Source organism: Medicago sativa, chromosome 2, assembly GCF_051527215.1.
Source record: "Medicago sativa cultivar Bolivia chromosome 2, Bolivia_mono, whole genome shotgun sequence".
NCBI classification, from domain to species: Eukaryota; Viridiplantae; Streptophyta; class Magnoliopsida; order Fabales; family Fabaceae; genus Medicago; species Medicago sativa.
In genome coordinates, this window is record NC_140750.1 from 27,984,937 (window position 1) to 28,008,749 (window position 23,813).

Consider the following 23,813-nt stretch of genomic DNA (forward strand, 5'->3'; position numbering starts at 1 on the left):
TGGAATATAATCCATTTTCTTAGCAAGATCATTATAAAAATCTTGTTTTATTTGGGCTAATTCCCATGGTTGAAAGGTTATAAAATACCACTTTCTAAATTCATTATATCTAGGCATTTCAAACTCATCATTGATAAGTTTTCTAAAATCACTTCCTGGTGTAAAATCCATAAAAAAAACTATTGTTTGGGGAGATGAAAACTTATTTCTGATATTTCAGATTGAGTAGGTGATTTTCTACCTGTATTATTCTGGTTATAAATTCCTTGAGGAATTTGACTTTCACTAATTATTATATTTTCTACTGACTCTAATTCTTCTCTTATTTGAGAAGTAGATGCCCTAGACAAATTACTAGGTGCAGTATGAAAATCATTGATATCATATCTAGAAGATAAACTTCTAGGAATAGTTAAACTACGACGAGGATTAAATTTTACTTCTATATCCCCTTCAGTGGTTTGAATTATCTGGTCAATATCCTTATTAAGGATAGGTTCAGGTTCAACTTCTTGTTGGAGATCCCAAGTCTCAGGGAAAGTTATTTCATCCCATCTAATTAACCTATTAGTAGCAATATTTGAGGTCAGAAGATTAGTCTGAACTAAAGTTATTTTTCCAGGAAAACTAATATTATCTGTTTTAACTTTAGGATTTAAAGTATTAAGAACTTTATAATAAACTCTATAACAGATAGCCATAATTTCACTACCTGATTTGAAATTATATCCACTAGTGTGAATTTTTAATTGCATAGCATCATAAAGATTTTTATCAGTCATAGACAAAGTTATATTAGGAAAAATATCAAAATAAACTGGTCCATGACAAAGACTAATTTCAATTAAAGCTGCTAGAGAGGATTTAAAGTCTTTACTTCTTCCATCTCTAACATAAGCCATAAGACTAGCATTTAAACCTAACAAAGTTAAAGGTTTAAAAGCTACCTGAATTAATCCAATATGGATATAATTATAATTCTTATAAGATTTTAAATCTTTCTCTCTTATTAAATTAATTACCTGACTATCATCAGAAACTTGAATATTTTGTTCAATAGTTTTCACAGCCATACGAGACAAAATATCAAACCTTCCAAAGCTATATATTTGCTTAGGTGAAACAGAAGGAATAGTCCATTTATTTAATTAATCTAAATTAGTTGGATATTCAACCAAATCTCTATTTTTAATTAAATTATCTTGATCATAATTATGATCTTCAGACATCAAAATGATTAAGATAAGTTATAGTTTGTTAAATACCATGATTATAGTTCAAAGGAATCTGCAAATTTCCAGTAACAACATCATATAGCCTTGTTTTTGAAAATTTAAGCTTCTTCTTTGTAAACACAAAGTGTTTAAACTATCAACCCGCAGGGACAGTAAGGATTTCTCCTAAACCAAAGAAGTAAGAACAATTTTAACAAAAAATTCTCAAGCTACTATTCATCTTTAAATACTCCCTCCTATGGGAAAAATTGATGAATTTTTTGCGAGAATCATTAAAATTGTTCTTTGATATATATATATATATATATATATATATATATATATATATATATATATATATATATATATATATGCGATGTGCGGAAGTATATAAGATGTTTAAAGAAAGATTTTATTTATGCGAGAGATTACAAGAGGAAGTTTAAAACTTGAGAAAAAAAGCGTGTCCTAAAAATAAAAACTAGCTTCCCTTATATAGGGAAATAAGATTCACTATTTGAACTGGTAAAAGGCTACTGTTTATTCCGGTAGCCGGTCCAAAATACGACAAAATCATTGTTTAAGCCGGGTGCGCTGTGGGCCTCATCGTCACTTAACACAATGATCACAAAACGACAATAAACTTTTACAAAGTTTTCAACAAAGTAAAAGAAAAAGAAAAAGAAAAAGAAAAAGCTAAAGCTAAAGCTGATACTGACTAAAGCTAAAGCTGAAAATGATATTGATGATGACATTTTGTGTAAAGAAAGATTCTTTCTTGGCAGATGGCTAGGCCTACAGCTTTGATTATTGCTCAATTATTTTGCTACGTGAGCTCTCAAAGAATCCCAGAATTCTTCCAATATTGGTTCTTCTTCATGTTGGGATTCTCCTGCGATATCTTCTTCAAAATCCTTTGATCCTAAGGATGAAATGGACATTCCGTCTTCATTGGATGCTGCCTTTGTTGGAAAAGAGCTATAAAATTGTTTTTTTCATGTAATCTAGCACTCAGACCATGATTTGATCTTCTTTTTCTTGAGGATATTTCTTCTGATAATAATTTTTAATTTCCTCTATAGAAAAGCCCTGAGAGCTCTGTTCTTTAATGGTTTTAGTTTCATCAATTTTGATGGTGTTGGAAATATTCATAGCTATTGCTTTAATGTCTTCAAGACTCATTTTTGTCCACCATTTAAAGAAAAAGTTTCTTTGTAAAATAGGAATATTATACTTATCTTTTGAGATGATGATTGTCCATCTCCAGATCCAGGGTATTTGAAACCTACTAAAATATAGGCATGGATATTGTCCAAAAATCATTTTACTGGATGCCACTTTAGCAATTAAGGGGCTTTTATCACACCAAGAAGTGTACATATTTTGTAATTCTTCTGGTAAAATTACTAAAGATGGTCCAAATTTTAACCACCAATCATAAAACCAATTTGGTTTGGGTTTTTCTACTATATCAGGATTTATAGAGAAGAACCATGAATGCTTATTTTTCGGGTTCTTATAATAAAAAGCCTGGGTAAAGGCCTGAATATAATCCCAGTAATTAAAGTAAATATGTTTGCCTTCAGCAATCTTAATGGCCTTTTCGCCATTTGGATTAAGACCCCAGTCTTTTGGTAATAAAATTTTATTAATATGACATTTTGAGAAGCTTATAAAGCTTTCTGGATTGTTGTTATGGTAATTATGACTAATTGTTACTGATCCAGTAACTGTTAATAATATCTCCAGATTTGGTCTGGATTTACCAAAGAGACCAGGATATCCTCTAGATTCAGGATATCTCTCTTTAATTGACCAGCTATCATTATGTGGGTCAAAGATAAATCTTCGTCATCAATATACATGACATCTTCTGTAACATGATTCTCAAAAAATTCAAAAAAAATTTATTGAGAAGATTCCTCAGCTGCAATTTGTTTGTAAGATATTATCTTACTTGTGGAGGATGAAGGGGATGCTTCATCTTTCTTTGAAGGTAAAGGCATTTGCCTTCTTTTATTGTAATGAACTGTTGTCCAATCTCCTATTAGAGGAATATTGACTTCTGGTTGAGGTAGCATATTACTACTCCCAAATCCACGACCACGGCCGTATTGCCCGCGGCCTCCTCTTCCCCTATATAAGGGGTTGTCATTCTCCCTGCAAAAATTCACGGGTTAAATAATCAGCAAGTGAATTATTTTCACCTTTAATATACTGAATATCAAATTCAAAAGCAGACAATTGTGACTAGAACTTTTTAATTGTTTAATTGTGGAGAAATGGAGTGTCCGGGGTTCGAACCCCGGCTCCTGCATATAAAATGCAAGCTCACGGGATCATACACAAATATAACTTATTTTACTATCCGCTCTTTTTTGTTTTGTTGCGTTATGTTAACTATATATTTGGCTAATTTCTTTTGTATAGTTTGATTAAAGTTTATTAACGATTTAGATATTACACAAATTATAGACAAATATACACCCTTAAAATATGTTGTAGCTACACAAATGAAAATATATTGTCAAAAAATGTTAACTATACTTTGAAATTATTCCATATTGTGTGTCATAACTCATAATACTTGAAATTACATGTATTCATCCCATCAGAACTTGGCATTTTCATATCACCATGTGCTTCGTTTTCATGTTCTTTATACATTCTCTTGGTAATTTCAACTATAATGTGCCTCCTTTACAAAGCTTGATTATACTTTTACTTTCCTCTTTGACTCAAGAAACCTACAATTCATCAATAACATAAATCAAAATTGGTTAATTTATCCAAGCAAGACAATAAAAAAAGAAGGTTATGATGATCTTGTAACTCAAATAATCGATGCCCTTAATTAGTTAAAAGTTACATAATTGATTCACTTCATTTGATTTTTGTTTTGATAATATGCACTTCATTAGTTAAAAATGGCATAATTAATGCATTATCTCATTGCCATTGTAAAAAATTTACTTTTCAAATCACATTCTTTTGACATCAAAATCTTAGATATACTTAACATAAGAATGGAGAGCATCAATTATGAGTCTACAGAAAAAGGGAAAAAAAAAAAAAGAGATTAAAATTAACTGTAAATTTGTCTCTCTCCCTCTCTCTCTCTCTATCTATCTCTCGTAGAAGAGTCTTTCCTCATGTTGATTAATATAAGAGAACAAAAAATCAACACATATAGTCTTTATGATCTTCATCTTTTTTATCGATGTCTACCGAAGTTAAAAGAATAATACCATCTAAACACTTATAAAAGAATGCTAGATGCAACAAACATAATACCATCTAAACAAAATGGAAAGAAAAAAAACGTTGATTTAAGAAAAAAGGTAAGAAAAGAATTACATCCACCAATACACTTTAGAAGGACTCAATACCCCTCTCTCAAGAACGTTTATCTCATTGGACTAAAAAGTTTTCTAATTACGGGCATCACATGCTTCAATTTGTGAGAAATACTTAGATAAATACTTGCTAATTTGCTCTTTTAATTTAAGCAATTTGTCACCAGTTTTCTTGATTTTCTTTCAGCAATTTCTGGTATAAGATATTATTTTCACATTCATGTATTTTATTTTTTTGAAAAATCTCAATGAACATGAAAGTGGGTGTAACTAAACTGTGTAACTCATAAACATTATGTTTTTCCGCTAATCTCATTCAATAATTTTTTTTGTAAGATCTTTTTTGTTTATATTGCGCTAACTCATAAACTCGTCTTTCCGCTTTTTCTACTGCACTAAAGTGTGTAACTCTTAAACATTATGTTTTTTTGGAACATATAACGAAAAAGATAAGCATAAAATAGAAACAAACAATGGAAGAATAAAGAATATAATAGGTTGATAAAATAGAAAACTTTAACAATATAATTGAAGAATATAAAACTCCCTTGTGACTCCTCCATGGACTCTATGGATTTCAGATGTGAAAACCAATGTGCCAACATCGACTATGTATGGATTTCACTATAATTACCATACATTAATTGTTCATAACTTAGAAGGAGGCATGGTGTTTTATGGCAAATGTGTTAATTGCTGTATTATGCGTGTGAATGCTCTAATCCTCGTTAGTTCTCTTCTCTCATATGTTTTCCACTATGATATCCATGCGTTTCTTTGAAATCAAATTTAAAGACTGCAACCAAAACATGGAAAATCAATCCATAGCAAAGGATTATAGAAAGAACAAAAAGGGAGAAGATAGAAACTAACCATTTTGCTTATGCATCGCTGCCGCAACAACCCCATTTTTCAGTGGTGCGATGTTCGCTCATTCCTTATTTCTTCCTCTGGAATCTCTCGTGCTGATGTTTTAAATTGAAAAGGCAGTTATGTACTGATTTTGCTGATTTTTAAAATGAAAAAGAAGCTATGTTTTTATTTTGAAATAGGGTAACCGACTTCCATTTCAAACAGTTAAGATTTTTGGAATTTTTGCAATAAGTGAAGGGTGTAATGGGTAAAAAAAATAGGCTACACCAAAAAGCAAGTATTGCCTTTATTAATAGGTATAGATTAATAGGTATAGATGATTGTTGCGCCTTCACCACCGAGACCAGATTTGTCCAAATCCTATATCTCCTTCCCCTCTCCGTCTCACCAGATCTTCTCACTTGATTTCTCTTCCTCATATGACACTATTTCTTTCTCTATCACGTTTTATTCTGTCTGTTTCTATTGATGGTTGTTGCATTCACATACCATTGGTGAAGAATAGAGCAATCAATAATTTTTTTTTTCTTGAGGAAGATTACTAGCTCGGTTAAAAAAAAAAAAAGGCTTAAATATGGGATTTGTCCCTGCAAATAGGGGTCGCTTAAAATTTCGTCTCTGCAATCGCTAATCCTTTTTTTTTGCCCCTGCAAAGTTTAATCAGTTAAAAATTCGTCCTTTGACCCAGTTAATCACTGCCACGTCAGCAATTTACAAAAAATGGCATGGGAATTGATGAAAATACCCCTGGCTTATTTTTTTCCTTAAAACAAAATTTTTTGAAATTTTTTTTTAAATTAAAAAAAAATCTGAAAAAATAATTAAAAATCATAAAAAATTTCGGACAAAAAAATGTTAAAATTAAAACTGAAATTTTTCGGAGAAAAAATTGTAAAAAAAAATTCGGGAAAAATCTGGGAAAAAAAATTTTGAAAGAAAAAAAAAGCCAGGGGTATTTTCGTCAATTCCCATGCCATTTTTGGTAAATTGCTGACGTGGCAGTGATTAACTGGGTCAAAGGACGAATTTTTAACTGATTAAACTTTGCAGGGGCAAAAAAAAAGGATTAGCGATTGCAGGGACGAAATTTTAAGCGACCCCTATTTGCAGGGACGAATAACATATTTAAGCCAAAAAAAAAAAAAGATTGAACAGAGAATGAGTGGTTGTTTTAATCTGAAGCGTTAGTTTTAATCTAAGGGCTGATAATTAATCTCTCACTCTAACATAAGAGGCCCATTTTTGACTAAATATGTTGCCTATATATATATATATATATATATATATATATATATATATATATATATATATATAGCTAGATTTCTTTGATAATATTTAAATAGTTTTAGTTAAAGCCTAGAACATGTTAAAACACTTAGCAATCATTGTCTCATTGTGTCTTATGGTTCTTGTATGTCAAGTGTGTCTTTTTTTTTTTGTGAAGGTCTTCGTTGTTGAATGACAAAAGCTCTTTTCCAAGTCCCTGATTCGATTCACATTATTCTGAATCGTATCAATTTGTCTCTTAGCCTTTGTTTCTTGTTGACCATGAATTGTGATTCAAATCACGATTCCTTGAATTGTATCAATCATGAATCGGAATCAAAATGTATTGACTCGTATCATTTTTTTGTCTCTGGTCTTGCATTTTTCCTTTTTGATTCGATTCAAATATTCTTGATTCGTATCAATCTTCATCTAGAAACTTTTGAATTGTATCATGTACTCTTGATTTGTATCAATCTTCATAGCTTCAAATTTTTCTTACCTAAATGAATCGTATAAAACATTCTTGATTCGTATCAATCTTCATATGGAAACTTTTGAATCGTATCAAACATTCTTGAATCATATCACATTTTGACAGCTTCATATTTTCCTTTTTCACATGTCTGAATCTAATCAGATTTTTACTAAATCGAATCACTATGTTGTTTTTACCTAAAATCTTGCACATATCACTCCTTCCTATATAAAAAAATACCCATACTCCTCTCAAACTATTGAATCGATTGCAACTATCTCTCTTGAGCTTCAAACCTCTCTTTCCACTAGTTCTTCAGATTAAACATTTTTCTAATAATCTTTGTGGTATTTGAGTATTAGATTGCTAGAGTGTTTTAGGGATTGTATCATTCAAGAAATAAAATATGAATAAGTAAACTACTAATAGGAAATTGGGAAGAAATAAAATAGAGGATGTCAATTCTAAATTGTTGTAATAAAAATAAACTTACTTTAATATATAGATTGTAGAAGTATATAATAATGTTCTTATTGTAGTTGGGCAGTTCCTATTTTAATGAGGTTTAACTATTTTTTATTTAATAATTTAAATAATATTATAACAGAATAAAATAATAAATAAGGTTATAGATTGAATGGAAATCTTGTTAAGAATGATTGAACGATTATTTGGAGGAGAAAATTGTTAAATGGAAAACAGATTATAGGAAGTATTAATATATATTTTTATTGTGATTTTTTTTTTGGTGAATTGGAGGGAAGTTGGATGCATAAGAGGATGACACTTGTATATTGTTGTAATATGAATAACCTTATTTTAATATATATACAGTAGATAGTAGATAAGTAACGCACCTAACCATTATCTATTCTTTATATATATATATATATATATATATATATATATATATATATATAGACACATTTATATGGGTTAATGATTTTCTTATTATAAATGGTAGGTGGTTTTCATTGTTATGGAGTGTGGCGAGAGCCCCTAAGAGCATCTACAATGGTAGTTCCCTAATAAGGACTCCTTAAATGGACCCCACGTGACACATCATTTATTTATAATTTTTTAATAAAAGTACCTATTAAGTACTCAATGACTCCAATGGCAATACACTAATAAGGACTCCAATGAAAAATATTTAAATATGTCCCACTATCTTTACATATTAAACAAAAATAATTTATCTATTACTCATTTTTACAAGTGGGACCAAGTAGTACACATTTTATTACTTTTTTAAACATGGGACCCGTTAGTTACTCAGGAGAGAGAGGGTCCTTATATAGTTGCTCATTCCTTAACGGGGACTCAATTTTTCTTCCTCCAATGGAGGGTCCTTAACGGGGAGTGGTCCTTGTTAAGTAAGGACCCCCCAATTGGAGATGCTCTAATTGCTCTTACCTAGTATCGTCCCTCCCATCCTTTACAAAAAGTAAAGTAACTTAACCAACCTTTGTTTTCATTTTCAGTGTTTCTTTCACTTTTTTGGTATCTTTCAGATCCTTCATCGTTTTCACCTCCATTGTGTTCGTATTCTTCTCGTGCACCTTCACCTTTTCCACCTCCTGTATCCTTTTTCCTTTCTTTACCCCATCCCCAAGTGTACCCCTGTGGTCCACAAAAAATGCCATAAAACCAATCTATCTCAATTCTTGTTTTGGATTCTTCTATTGCACCAACTGTAATTCAACAAAGAGTTTTTTTTACTGAGTATAATAAAATAAGCAAGCAAATACGCATACAAATTATATATATACATTGATTCTCATCTTTGGAAGGTTCAATTGCCACAACATTTATAAGAACTAGTGCACAAAGAAATAATAGGACAATAAAAGGTTTGATATTCATTCTTGATAAACTAAGAGTATTACGGTGAAATATGAATACAATCAACAACTATTTATAGTGACCATCTAAATATATAAAAAATAAGAATAGAAAGAAGTTGATTAGATAATATATATTTTACAATAAACAAATATAATATATTTATCAGTTGCCTCGTTGTTAGGTTAATAGGTCATCAATACCTATTGAGCTTATCAAAGGCTAAATTTGGACACATTTTTCAAACGAGGTAAGATGATTTTTAGTAGAACTAACTAGTGATTAAGATGGTTGATAATTTATTTAATCTGAAATATAGTTCTAGCTATTATATAAGTGTAATAATTAGGGGTAACAATATAAATGGTATTCCTATATGAAAAGATGGGGGTGTACTTATTGAGCAAGATATTCCTTTCTTTACTAGTGAGTGGAATTACCACAATTAGTTCCACGCTCATTCTCTAAAAGGAGGGAATGCCTACAAAACAAAATAGACTATGACGCTTAAGTAAGATTAGGTCTTAGCAGGTAGAAAAGAGTTAAAAGTATGGTGATAAAAATGTGATGTTTTCGTACCTGCCGGAGAGGGGCCCTATTTATAGTAGGTGATCTAGTGTAAGGCTTCTTATTGGTTTTTATCTTTTCTCCTTAACTTTGAAGCAGTTAGTCTCAAGGTGAATTCAAACGATTAGAGTAACACAACCGAGATAGGTAGGGTTGCCTATCTGATTTAAGTGAGTCCTCTATAATTAGGAACGACTTAATTATATTTAGTGTAACTAAACAAAAGATAAGTGGTGGCGCCCATATGATTCAAATCATGTCCCTATATATAGGAATGGCTAAGTAGATTTCCAAAAATTAGTTACGCTTTAAGGCAGTGGAACACATAGGTGCTTTGATGATATCTGAGGTGGAACAAGGTTGTTCATAATATACCGTAAGAGTTTGTTGTCATGTATTGTGCACTGTTCTAAAGCACTACTTCGGAGGTGGTGTAAGATTTTAGATCATGTGATGCACCACGTGACCTGACGAGGTGGTCACCTCAGTGCACCTTGACTTGACCCGTTTATTACAACTTCTTGCCTTATTGATGATAGGTCTTGGTGTTGGGAAACCCAAAATATAATTGGGCAGGGCCTTTTAGGCCTATACCATTACATTATCCCCTTATACCCTTGGTCACGTAGTGAGTAATGGATCTAAGAGTGTTGAACTGAAAAGTTTTGAATTTTATCCGATGTGGAAAAAGTTAATTTTCTTTTACAATGTAGTTTTGTCAATCTTGATGTGGGAGCTCATTTTAATGTAGTATCCCCTAGCCTCCTTAGACTTATGGCTAAGAGATGAGGTGGAAGTCTAAAGGATTTTTGAAGCGGCATCTCAAGGGTTACATCACTTTGGTTTATGAGTGTTTCAACGCGTGTATCTATTGAGACATTTGACTGATGTAACGATGATATCGTTTCCTTTAAGAGGTGTAATGAAAATTGTTGGATCTAATGGTGTTTGATCGTAATTGAGTACCGCCAAATTGTTTCCAACTGTTGATTAGTGTTCCCCTCCAATTTAAATATATACCTTTGAGGTTTCCTTTTTTGTGCATTTATTCCACCACATCAACCCTAACTCTGGTTCTTCAAGATTCTCGTGCTTTCAATTATTTTTTCCTTCAAATATTTCTTTCCTTTTCTTATATCGGGTACATTTTCATTTCTTTTACCTGTGTTAGCAATGTCTTTGTGGAAAACAATGTTGTTAGATCTAGTACGCATAAATATGTGATATATGTGATATATGTGATAAATGTTGTTAGATCAGACGGAGTTTTTGTCTTCATTGATAACATAAATATGTGATATATGTTAAGGTCTTTGTGTCGATCTGTTTTCCCCAAACCAAATGCTCTTAGATAGGGATATTCGTGGCTATTCTTGGATTAACGAGGGTATTATCAGTGCGAAATCCTAGTTGACGAACCTAAATACCATAAGGTCTTTCATTCTCACCCTTCATATTATTAGGGATCCTTATAGGTAGACGGACTTCAATTTCTTCCCTTGTACTCATGTTGATCATATATGTTTCAGAAAGGCAGGATACAATACTTTGGATTTCACTTGTATAGACACTTACTAAAAAAGTTTGGTATTCGTCTCCCCTTTTATGATTTTAAGTGTGAGGTGCTTCGTTGGTTGGATATCACACTTACGCTGCTTCGTTAGTTGGGTCTTTGTCAAATGTTTTGAATTGCTCTGTGCACATTTGAAAGTGTCTTGCACCACATATATTTTTTTCTTCAGTTTCTACCAATTGAAGCTTACGAGCCAGGTTAGTTTTTTATCCTTTAATGTCCAACCATCTCAGTCGTTATTTAGTTTGTATTCCTTAAAGGTCTCTCTAGTTTTTGAGAATTCTTTCTTCATGGTTGTTGTGTTCCTATGGAACCATATTTCTTTTATGACGCCCAACATGTTCCTAAGTTTCCTTTTTATTGGAATACTATCGCCAAAGGGATTAAATGTGTCCATTCTGAGCTAATACCTCTGATAAACCAATGTATTGAGTTTTTTCTTCCTTCAAAACTTTGAGTTCAAAAAAGATTATGGATTGCGATATGATCCAATTCATTTGAAGAGAAATTTCAATAAGTACAATGGAATCATATTGTGTTTTCTCTACAATGAATTTGATGTTGACTAACCTATTTTTGTTTTCATTATCATAAGTTCAAGAGATCAAACTTGCACCAATTGCTTGCAGAGGCAAGCAAGTCAAATAAAGTGTTTGCCAACATGAATGAATGGAGACATTCTCCAAAAGATGAGGCTCATGCTTCTAAGAAGAGGCAGAAAAATAAATGAGATGTTTCTACCTCCGAGATAGCTCCATCTCTTGCTGGTAGGCTAACCTGTTTGAGATTGGCGTCAACTGGGTATGGTTCTCTTGAAACTTCCAACATCGCAACTATATCAAATATCATTCATGTCCGTAGTTCCTCGGTTCCAATAACGAGTGAGAGCACAAAGAAGGTCGTAGTACCCAAACTAGATAAGGAGCATATTGTTAGACTTTATGGCCTTGATCTATAGGGTGAATAGATTGTACAATTCAAAATGGATAAAAATTCGCAGATATTCTCGAACGTTATCGATTTTTTTTTTTTTATGACTAAATAAACTAAATCAATTTAAAAATGTGATTGCTGCAGAGGTGAATTAAAAGAAACATCAATTTAATGACTTATCAAATTAATCTAGGTGATTAAATCTAGGTGATTAATATAAAATTAAATCAACATTAATGAAAAACTAGTTTTAAGATTGAATGTATTGAAGCACACACATGAGTTACTCGTAAAACGATAAAGAATGAAAAACACAGTTTTTGAAGCTTTTGAACAAGGTTGATTTTGTGTACCTTGAATCGTTTAGATTTGGTCGTTATGACTTAAATTTTCTGTGTCTGTGAGATGAAACTTCTCAAAATTTGTTGTATCAAAAGGATAGTAGAAAATTCGAATAAAGGTAAAATCTTTTCTCAAGACAAAGATACCCAAAAACCCGAAAAATTACGCACAAGTTGCAAATTTTTCTGCTATAAACCAATCAGAACAGAAAATAGAAGATAACCCAAGCTCTTCAATTTGACTCTTCTTTTGACACTCCTTTGCGAAATCAATCCTTGTCTGAAGCACCACTTCCACACGGAAATAGTTTCGAGGTCATAGCTTTCACTTGATGTTTTCGCTCTATTGCTTTTTTTTTTCTTCCAAAAACAATCAAACTTAGATACGAGAATAAACTCTCTGCAATTAAAAACATATAAAAAAGTGGGAAATGAATCATCTAAAGTGAGAAATTTTAAAGTAAGAAAATCAAGGACTGTTATTGTCACAAATTCATGATTTGTTATAATGTACCTAAATCTACCTTTAATTTGTTAATTAACAGTAGATATACTCATTTTGCATTCTAAAATGAGTTGCTCAATTTAGAGGAGAGACATTACTCTATTGTTAGGTGGTGTCATAACAGCAAACACAAAAGTAACAATTAAGAGTTTGTCATTCATACTTCCCTATTGATAACATTTGGAACTCAATCCGATGCTAGCTAGGATTACAAAATTTATTAATTAATGGAGTGGATTATATGGCATAAGCATTTAACATGATCTAATGAGGACACATTGCAATTTCCTAACCTTCCATGCATATATACTATGACAAGGATTATTAGCCTCAGAGACTACTTCCTCTTGTACCTGAAAAGGAATTTGAATAACATTTTATTTATTAGCATTGCACTCCAGATCGAGAATGAAATCGGTATTTCTCTCGACGCTTAAAAAGATCAGAGAATAGTTTCAGAAATGAGATAGGTTTTTTAAATGATACCTAGACTTGCTTTTGAATGATTTCTTGACCTTTCCTACTCCAGAACCTCTCTGTTTCGACTTTTTATCGTTCATGTCAGTCTGGAATAGCTCCCACATCTCCTTTGTCCTTGAAGAAGTTTTTAGCGAAGGATTAGATTTATTAGATTTCTTTTGAGGCTTCTTCACAACCTTTCCAGAATCTAGTGCTCTCTTGACGGCCTTTACTGCTGTTGCACGTCGGTATGCAAGATCAACGAGTGTCATTCCACCCTTATCATCTGTCCATTTACCCTACAATTTTATGTATTTCATTTTCAGTGCAACAGAAAGTGAGGAATAAGGAAATGCACCCCAACCTTTGACAATATAGAGAAAGTTAACAGTTAAGAAGTGATTACTTTTGGCTTGTCATCCTGCTCCTCGCCCTCCAACATCTCTCTAGCAGCTTCCAACTTTCTGCGCTTCTTCCTAGGCATATTTTTCTGCATTGAAGATTATTTCCATCAAGTAAACATGCAACTCATAACAAAGCGCACAAGCAACCTTATGTATATTTTATATGCAACAAAACAAACTGATCATTATGCACAAGAAGGTTGGTGAACACTTCTTACCTCTCGCTCTCGCTTCCTCTTTTCCTTCATTTTAAGGTATTCAGCTTGCTGGGCACTAACCACCTTCTGACAAGAACCATCTTCCTTATCCAAGGATGCCTGTTAACAGTCATTTCATTTCTTATTAACATAAGGCTGCATTTTAGCCAATATTTTGCTGAATCGGAACCAAAAAGTCAGTTAATCACTAGTTCGGCCGGCATGCCACCTTCACTTTTAAAGATTGCAGAACATCGAAGGGAAATAACAAGCCTTATTCACATAGGTTCGAAAATCTTAGGTATATACAGTATCACATCATGTATATATGGTATAATCAATTAGAAGAAAACTTAGTTTTGGATAGCCAATGTATATGGTTAGGATTGAATTATTGTAATTAACAATAACCCTAATGTATATAATACTAAGACCTTGAATGGAATGGAAGGACACACAATTTATGGTTAACCAGATTGTTCTTAGAATTCTAAAGTGATCCACTGTAAAATGGGAGAATCAATGCCTGCGTTTAGAAGAATATCAGCAAAATAAAGCAATACCATACCTTTGCTGCTTTAGCCGAAAGCTTTTTCTCCTTCTCTGTAACAAACCAGGTTCTTCTGGGGCGGGAGAAGATCTCATCCCTATGTGCAATCATGTTTTCGGCCTGCAATATCATATAAAAGCGTATGATTTTATTGATAGGAAAATGTTAAGGATGAGAAAATAGGATTAACTAAATTCACAGAATACAGTACAATACTATTAAGACAATATTCTAAGTAATGTTATTTTGGAAATGCTGTTTCTTAATATAAGAATAAACAAAACCAAGCAAAATTACATTGCGTAGTCCAAGGATTAAAGCCAAGTAAAACAAAAGTAACTGATCAATACCTTTGTGGCCTCCATTTCAGCTTTCCTTAGGATCATTTCTTCCCTGATTAAATTGAAAAATAAGAATTCGGTAAAATATTATAAAATAACAACAATGAAGCGTTAACAGATAAATGTAATCATATAAGTCAAAACCTCTCTTCTTGAAGTACTTCAGAAATTTGATCCTCCATTTGCTCAATTACTTGAGACCACTTGAGTATAGATTGCTCTGCAACAATGCGGCTTTTCAGCTTTGAACCAGCTCTCTTTGCCTAATCAATTGAAAATCAATATTCACATTTAAGATTATACAGTGGTTTGATTGATGTGTCAACTTTCTTTTTTCTCATTTTAGTTTGCATGTTATCTCCCTTATAAGAGAATCAACACACCTTTCAAATAGAAAAACCAAATTTCTGGCAGAATAAACATGCAGCAACCCGTGAAAAGAATTAAAAATAATGGTTTTTCAAGACATATTATATATAGTACTCACAATAGCTTTTAGAAGCGACCGGTCATTATCAGTAACAAATGTGACAGCAGATCCCGCTCTCCCAGCTCTTGCAGTACGACCCACTCGATGAACATAGCTTCAAAGTTGTTAAAGATGTGAAGGTCAATAACTCAGGGAGAATGAGATTATATAAGGTAACTAAAACTGAAGGATGTACTAGTACAAAACTGATAACATGTTACAATCGTCGTCAAGAGCAGAGATTTCAGTTATCAACGATATGTTTCATAGACTATACCTGGTAAGATCACGAGGACATGCAAAATTGATAACTGTTTGAACACCAATAATGTCAAGGCCCTGTCAGCAAAATTAAGTGACTGTCAAATCTATATTCAAAACGAAAAAAAAAAAACGCTAATAGGAGGCCATTAACATAGGCGTTTTTGGTTGGAGGGGAGGGAGGGATTATTTTAAACTTTAATTTTAATCGTTCATTTCTTGTTTTTGGAGGGGAAGGGATGAGAGCAAAATCCGTAGAGTTTTGACTCAATTTTGGTTCCCATCCAATATTGGAGGGATTTGGAATGGAGAGATGACGTTTTTATAAAAATTTAGAAGATTGACTTAAATCCTCCCTTCTCTAAACCAAACCCAATATCTCATCTAATCCTTCCTATCCCTTCTCTTAACCAAGCACCAAACATAAGATGACGTTTTTATTCTATTTGTTTAAACCAAACATGCCTTTAATAAGTTTATGCTTCTCTTAAGCTAATCTAGTTTCACTATCATTATCCTGTGTTGCGAATACGCGATTCAAGATATAGTAATACTATATTCAAAGTGATAAAAAAATAAATATAATTCAATTCTTCTAGAACGAATTCTTACACGAGCAGCCACATCAGTTGCAACCAAAAAATCCACTTGCTGCTTCCTGAACTGTTCCAAAGCCTATACAAATAACCAGAAGTGAGTAAACATTGCCAGAACAGCTTTCAATGTTGCAATTCCTTTTAGCAGAAAATTTATAAATAAATTTTACAAAAAAAATCCGAATCAGCATCATCAAATTAGTATCCTAAAAAGAAGACAGGAACGCAATAATTTTATAACTACAAAGCAAAATAAAGAGCTAAAAGACACAGATCAAAATATGCAACATACATCAAGACGCTGGGCCTGAGTAAGATTTCCATGAAGCTCAGCAGCTTTCAATCCAGATAATCCAAATATAATCCTCAGCCTATGCGCCGCTTGCTTTGTTCCACTGCACATCAAATGCGAAAGTATTTAGTAGTTAGAGGTGGAAGAACAGTGAACAGAAGTTAATAATACAAAATCTGTGGAAATAAAAATGTAAATTCAAAATCGGAAATATACACGGCACAGTAAAATCAACCTCATAGCTACTACCAGTCATTCATGAAAAATAATTCACTAACAGCTTTAGAAATCAACTATCACAAGCTGAATGTAAGCATAGTAACTAATCATGAAGTGATACCTGAAAATGATCACTTTAGAGGTAAAAGTTTTGGTGCACATTGCAAGGAGAACTGCTTCCTGATTGACTTCACGCATTCTTCTTATTCTAACCACCCTGAAGAAAGAAAAAAATAGCAATAGTTAACAAGGCTCACATGACAATAATAGTTTTTGCATAATTATGGTTTTTGGATAGAAATAACTTTGCACATGCACGAGAAACACTCTTCTTGTCAAGCGTAAAAAGTCTTTATGTTCTACCACCATAGTTTGTGATTGTCATTTATCATACAACATAAAGCTAAATATCATAGCATAAAGAATAGAAGTCAATGGAAGATGAATGATTAAATCATAAAATGCAAAGGGAAAGTTAAGAAATTACTCCTCAGTCAAGGATGCTGGCCGTTTTGCGGATGGATCAGCAGAAAGACGCACGGGTTTTGACAGGGAAAGTTTAATAAGATCATCAACCTCCTCGGTCATGGTTGCTGAAAACAGCATGGTCTGCCTTTTTTTGGGACACACGCGAACCTGTTAAAAATCAAATGTATTTGACATTGTTTTCCAAAAATGTGTCGAGAGAAATTGTGAAATACTAGCATATGTAAAGACAATGATTTCTGCATCATAGGGTGGACTACACTCACAAGTTCCTGAATTTCAGCACTAAATCCAAGCTCCAAAAGACGATCTGCTTCATCAAGGATTAAAACAGTGAGATCATCCAAATCCACCGACATAGAATTGCGCAAATGGTCAATCATGCGTCCTGGAGTAGCCACAACAATGTCTGGCCTTGATCTCAAGGCAGCCTCTTGCCCCTAAGATGAGAAATTACAACTTTTTAAGCATAAATCAATAGCATTACTCACCAACTAGATAGTGGAGGTTTTTTAAAACAAAAAAATCACATATTCTTCTCTCTCGCTCTCTTATTCATAAAATAAAATCACTGAACTGTGTGATATATATCATCAGAGTTACGAAATCATCAATAACATTTCATTTAAAAATATAATCCTGTGTATTTTCTGGCTGATTAGGTTGAAATAGTTCATAATAATGCTCGTTTATCTAGCAAGTCATAGAAAAACATTCATGTATCAACAAAGGGATTTCTTACAGTTTTCACATCATCACCAAGGAATGGAGACCAAAGAAGTGTTTGAAAGATCATTTTTGGGCTTATCTCATAATATATGCACTTATGTTAGTGTATGGATACACTTGTAAAACTAACTTATGAAACCTTTTCAGTTTACTTTAATAAGGTCCCATAGAATGGTTTATGAATAAGCTTAATTAAGCTTTCTAGAATAGAAGATTGAACAAGCAGTTAATTAAAATGTTTTCCCAAATGCACCCCCAAATCATAATACAATACTCAATGAAACAGTAACCTAACCTTCGTTGGCACACCACCGACAATCAAGCAACACCTTATATTATCAGTAAATTTACCAAGCTCCTCTATCATACTATGAACTCTGCCAAAAATAATCACGAATGAACATATTCGGAAAGAAAATAACATGAATCACCAGAAAGAGGTACTTTGAAAATCTACATCTATGATCTTTCAACGAAAGTTCTGGATTAATCACAATAAGAAAATGTTCAATTTCAATAAAGCTTACTTTGAATTTGATCATTGACAAGTTTTACTTAAATTTACGGCGAAAATGTATTTTACTAATTTAAAAACATAACAGAAAGAAAGAGAAAGGCACTGAGTATGTCAAAAAACAAAAATTGTATTCATTCATTGCACAGCCATGAACTGAGCTACGTATACTCATTGAATCTCAAGGCTTTTGAATGTGAAGTACTTAAGAACATGAATGTGAATCCATAGAAATCCACCCTACATATTCATACATACTAGTAGGCATGCTAAGCCAAGTAAAAGAAAAGAAATATTGACATAACACTATATACGCCACTCACTCTCCTTAACATGATAAATAAGATTCAAAAATAATAACAAAATACGGACTCTTGTACTATAATGTGAGGATACTTACTGGACTGCCAACTCTCTGGTTGGAGTAAGAATAAGAACCCTTATTGCATGCACACCTTTTGGACGGAACAGCAACCTCTCTAAGGTAGGTAGCGCAAATGCAGCTGTCTGCATGATAGCAGGATATGGACAAAGGGCGTTAAAAGAAATACTGTTATATAAAGCTCAAGCACCAAAACACAGAATCAAGGTATCAAAAAACTATAAATCACCAAATGGAAGTAACAGAAAGGCTACCTTTCCCGACCCGGTAATGGCACTTCCACATATATCACGACCAGTCAATGCTAATGGTATACAAGCCGCCTAATATTAAGATTCAAAATCCCAAAAACAAGTAAATATTTCAATCTGAATTATCCTAGAGATCATAGAACTATGTAACCAAAAGGCGAAGCCAAGTAAATTTTTCAAGACAAAGGGTCCTATATAGCACGGAGTTACAATGCTACATAACATATAAGGCTAAGAATCAAAATAACAAAAAATACAAAGCAAAAAAGAACCTGAATTGGTGTTGGTTTGGCATACCCCAAGGCCTCACAAGCCAGGAGTAAAGAGCGAGACAAATTGAGTTGCAAGAATGAATCAGCACTAAAAGAGGTTCCATCAGAAGGAGCAAAAAAGGGCTTGTTGTCACCACCAGCATTACTCTCTTCTCCGTCTTCTTCTGGTCTATAATCTTCCTAAACAAACCAAATCGCACAAAAAAAAAAAAATAATCAATTTCCGAAACAAATAACCACAACTTTCTATCATCAATCCGAAAACAACTTCCCAAACCCAATATTTGAATATAAAAGTTGTAATTTTTGAACTTCTACCATAACTCAAGAACAACTTCTCAAACATATTAGCACTTGTCTATCTTGAATAATTTTTTAAAGCAGTCTTCCTATAGAAACCCACAAATATATTTTGTAATAAAAAATTCAAAAAATGAAACAAGTAAGCACTTTTTCCTATCATGAATTACAATGCAACATTTGAAACAAGCTCTATAGCATCGACACTGCTGATTGAAAGCATTTCCAAACATGACACCGACACATTGATTACAGTGAGTTAAGTCATTTTCTTAAATTATTATTGGTGTCAAAATGTCATTGTTCGTGTATGTGCTTCATAAGAAACCATTATTTCTACAATCTTCTTAAACAAACCCATAAAAAAAATGAGTTAGATACTATAAGGGCACATATATGTATGTATATGAAAACCAAACCACAAGATTATTTTACTTGTTTATCAGGTTCAGAGTCAGAGCCACTGCAGTCATCGGTGTCGGGAAATGCAACAATGGGCATGGAGCGTTGTCTAACGGCATAGATTTTGTCGTCTACAGAGGTTGTACTCCTGCGAGCATGTTCTTCAGCTACTGATTCCGAGTATTTTGTGAAGTCCCATGGAGACTGTGTTTTCTTCTTTGAAACTCGCGGTTCTTTGTACTCTTCATCTTTCTCTTCTGCTCCTGATTCTGATTCTGATTTACCTTGCTCTTCTTCTGATTCCTCTTCTAATTCAGGATTGGAGTGTTCAATTTCTTCGTCACTGGGAGGGTCGAAGAGGAACATTGTTTGGGATAGTTGTCAATCCCAAATATCTTCTAGCTATCCGCTATAACTTCTTCTACAAGCTAACTTATCAGATATCCGTTGTTTCTACCAAACAAAGCGTAAACACCAAACCTCAAACAAAAGTTTAAGCAAATTTGGAAAATCTGGAAAAGAAACAGAAAACAAACAGATTATCAACAAAAGAATTAAAGAAACAGAAACCAAGTTTGAAAAGAAAAAACAGAGAGAAACAGAAAATAGAGGGAGAAAGGAAAGTGTGGATAGAGCAGAGAGCAAAGCAACAAACTATAGCTATGGAGCGATAGGGGATGCGACGGCGCTTGAAGAAAATGTGGCTGTGGACAGAACGGAGCGGTGGAGCACGGCCTGTGTCCAGAAGTTCGTAACGTCAAAAACCGAAACAAATGGGTTTTATTTGGGAATTTAGGGACTAAAACCCAATATACTCTTTTAACGGCAGCTCTCAATTTAAGGGCAATTTCGTATTTTTCGCTTTCCATTTGCGACCGTGCCACTCCGAGGTGTTCATTGTTTCGGGTGACCCATTCAACCCGCATTTATTCAAACCCATTTAAGTTTGGGTCTAATTCGAACCAACTCATTCAAACATGATGTAGTTTGGTTCAGGTAATGAGTTTATGATTTCAAACACTTAAAAATGTCATTTTATGAATCTTTGTCTCACCCTTTATTTCCTTTTGATATTGTGCATAGTGATTGTTGGACATCACCAACTCTTAGTTTTAGTGGTCATCGTTACTATATTTATTTCTAGACGATTTTACAAATTTTTTATGGACTTTTTCTTTTGCACATAAATCTCAAGCTTATTCCACTTTTCTTCATTTTCTAAATCACATTAAAACACAATTTGAAAAAGATATAAAATGTTTTCAATGTGATAACGGAAAAGAATATGACAATAATTATTTTCATAATGTAAACAAAATGGAATGAGCTACCGGTTTTCTTGTCTCCACACCTCACATATTTTTGGCATCATGCTCTTCATATGTTACTTATTTGTTAACTATTCTTCCAACCAAACAATTAGCTCTTCAAACACCAAATACAATTTTTTTTTACCAAAAACATCCCTCCTATTCTCAACTTAAAGTCTTTGGGTGTCTCTTTTTTCCATTAATCCCTTCCTCTACTAGAAATAAACTCCAACCAAGGTCAACACCATATGTCTTCTTAGGTTACCCCTCCATTCATAGAGGATATAAGTGTCTTGAGAGGCCGCAAGTGTACGCCTATGTCGGTTTTAGTATAAAAAGTATCGTATCCCACAGAGACCAATTTAACAAGTACCGCTTCTTGTTGTTTCTATGTTTATCTAAGGCGAAATTCAAAACAATTGGGTTTAGTGCGTAAAATAAATATTGATTTTAATTAAATATATGACGGGTAGAGACCAAAACGACGGGTTTCCATAGACGTCCGTCACTTGAGTAATTCTGCGCTAATTAAATAGTAACGAGAAAAAGACACTGTTTTGCTTTTGCAATACATTGTTGGAAATTTTTAGAAGCGTAACTCCCTTCTTTCGTATTGTATAATTACGGACTTACGAATTCTTTTTCTTAATTCAATAAATTCGTAATTAAAGGAAAAGAAGTGCTTTCGCTTTAACCTTTTCAATTACAAATATGAATTTTTCGGAATATGAATTTTTCGGAATCAGATGTCGTTTTCGCTCTTTCGATGCGTAAATGATATCTCAGTGTCTCTACTTTCATAGTAGACATTTTAAATTGCAAAACAAAACTTTTCAAATCAAATATTTAAATTCTCGTGGCAATAAAAGGGTGCGCACAATTTACATGAATTCCGTCGCCACAGCGGTCCCTGGTTTTGGACTCAAATATAACCATACAGACATAATTAAATAATTCTCTATACATGCCTTTGATAAATTCATGCTAAAAAAAGTTCAAAGAATGAAACCTGTTTAATTGATGATCACTTTAATTTTATAGAACAGCACGGCCACAATGTTCTCAAACAATTAAAATTGAATGGAACAGCTACTGCAAAGACACGCAGCAAATAGAGAAATAAAACAAGTGCAGCACCAGCATGGAATGGCCAATATAAACACGCAGCAATGGTGAAATTGAAGAGCCACGCAGCAATAGTGAGAAATATATAGCAGTAAAGAAACTCAATGGAAATTGGATGAATAGTAACTTAATAGCAGCAAATTCAATTTATTGGAATCCAATAATTCAACACCAGCGATGATAATAAAATATGGAACTAGGGTTGTCACTTTTTGCGGTGGCAGCATGAATTAAAAAGAAATAATAAAATAAAAACTAAAATTGAAATTCTATCAATAATTAGGGTTATAAAATTGCGGTAGTTAAAGATCCCTTGCAACTTAGTGTCTAGCATGCTTTTATAGTCTGATTCTTGAGCAGAAAAATTTTCAAAGGTTGTTGGACTTGTGACGTCGGTCATGCTTTCTTTCTTTCCCTCCTTTTTCTTCACTTTTGCTTTTTACACCGTATGTTCCTCAAATACATCAAAATACAAGCAGTATCCGTGCAAAACACAATAATTGACTCTAGAATAAATGGAAAACAAACTATTTAGACAGTGTATTTTGCATATTATCATGTCTTGAATTGTCTAGTCGCAAAATAATCATTTCCAGACACGATTACTTTTTACGAAACTAGCTTTCCATTCTCTTCTTCACCTGCTATGGCATCCTCATGCTATTCATTTTTTAATACAAGCCACTCCTACACCTAACCCACCACATATCAACACTACTCCTCATCCCATCCCATCAACCTCCACCCTACCTCCCTCCCCCTAATCACATTCAAAGCCAAACAATACCATTAACAACAAAAATCAACCACCAACACATATCTCTAACACTCCCTCCCCCTCCTATTATCGTCACACCTACTTCGTCTCTAGCTAATCCTCTATTATCTCCTGAAATGATCACCCGAGCTCAACTTGGCATCTTCAAACCACGACAACTTTTAAATTTTCACACTTCTACTTCACCCATCATTTCTCCCTTGCCAACTAATTCTATCAATGCATTACAAGAAAGACGAATATGATGCTTTTATTGAAAATAAGATGTGGGATTTAGTACCACATTCGGCTAATGATAATGTATTCGTAATTTGTGAATTTTCAAGCATTAGATAATATCAGATGGTTTCTTTGAAAGAAACAAAGATTTCTTAGCGGGGAATGGTTTGAATCAATAAACTGGTGTAGATTGTGGAGAAACTTTTAGTCCGATTGTAAAACCATCAACTATATGAACAATCCTCAGTATTGCTATTTCAAAATCATGGTGTCTACATAAATTGGATGTCAAAAATACATTTTTAC

At 33.1% G+C, this 23,813-nt stretch overlaps 1 protein-coding gene, 1 long non-coding RNA gene and 1 pseudogene across 4 annotated transcripts; all 3 read right to left on the minus strand.

Annotated features, from left to right (window-relative positions):
• Window positions 1-1,603: 1,603 nt before the first annotated feature.
• Window positions 1,604-3,532, minus strand: LOC146945972 (uncharacterized; annotated as a pseudogene).
• A 99-nt stretch (window positions 3,533-3,631) lies between these two features.
• Window positions 3,632-5,827, minus strand: LOC146945973 (uncharacterized). The gene is made up of 2 exons (XR_015028211.1): window positions 5,444-5,827; window positions 3,632-3,961 (listed from the first exon to the last, which is right to left on the minus strand). It is a non-coding gene; the product is annotated as an uncharacterized LOC146945973 (long non-coding RNA).
• Window positions 5,828-13,087: 7,260 nt separating this feature from the next.
• On the minus strand, window positions 13,088-22,631 carry LOC146945974 (DEAD-box ATP-dependent RNA helicase 28-like). Of its 3 annotated transcripts, none has more exons than XM_085744227.1 (20): window positions 22,395-22,631; window positions 20,109-20,587; window positions 19,374-19,553; window positions 19,105-19,173; window positions 18,869-18,975; window positions 18,250-18,331; window positions 17,492-17,665; window positions 17,227-17,375; window positions 16,861-16,956; window positions 16,521-16,623; window positions 16,245-16,307; window positions 15,649-15,710; window positions 15,390-15,486; window positions 15,047-15,165; window positions 14,912-14,954; window positions 14,580-14,681; window positions 14,033-14,131; window positions 13,817-13,900; window positions 13,438-13,709; window positions 13,088-13,304 (listed from the first exon to the last, which is right to left on the minus strand). In XM_085744227.1, exons 2-20 carry the CDS (start codon window positions 20,439-20,441, stop codon window positions 13,289-13,291), a joined length of 2,250 nt encoding a protein of 749 aa, XP_085600353.1. In that variant the 5' UTR covers window positions 20,442-20,587; window positions 22,395-22,631; the 3' UTR covers window positions 13,088-13,288. The 3 variants fall into 3 exon arrangements, with proteins under 3 accessions (XP_085600353.1, XP_085600354.1, XP_085600355.1); XM_085744228.1 differs by lacking the exon at window positions 22,395-22,631 and adding an exon at window positions 20,731-20,857; XM_085744229.1 differs by lacking the exons at window positions 14,580-14,681; window positions 14,912-14,954; window positions 15,047-15,165; window positions 22,395-22,631 and adding an exon at window positions 20,731-20,857.
• Between the last annotated feature and the right edge of the window lie 1,182 nt (window positions 22,632-23,813).

Coding starts and splice junctions, on each gene's coding strand:
- LOC146945974 (XM_085744227.1), bottom strand. CDS start 20,441: ATGTTCCTCTTCGACCCTCCCAGTGACGAAGAAATTGAACACTCCAAT. Junction 19,554..20,108: donor ACTCTGAACCTGATAAACAA/GTAAAATAATCT, acceptor TGGTTTGTTTAG/GAAGATTATAGACCAGAAGA. Junction 18,332..18,868: donor ACCAGAGAGTTGGCAGTCCA/GTAAGTATCCTC, acceptor TATTTTTGGCAG/AGTTCATAGTATGATAGAGG.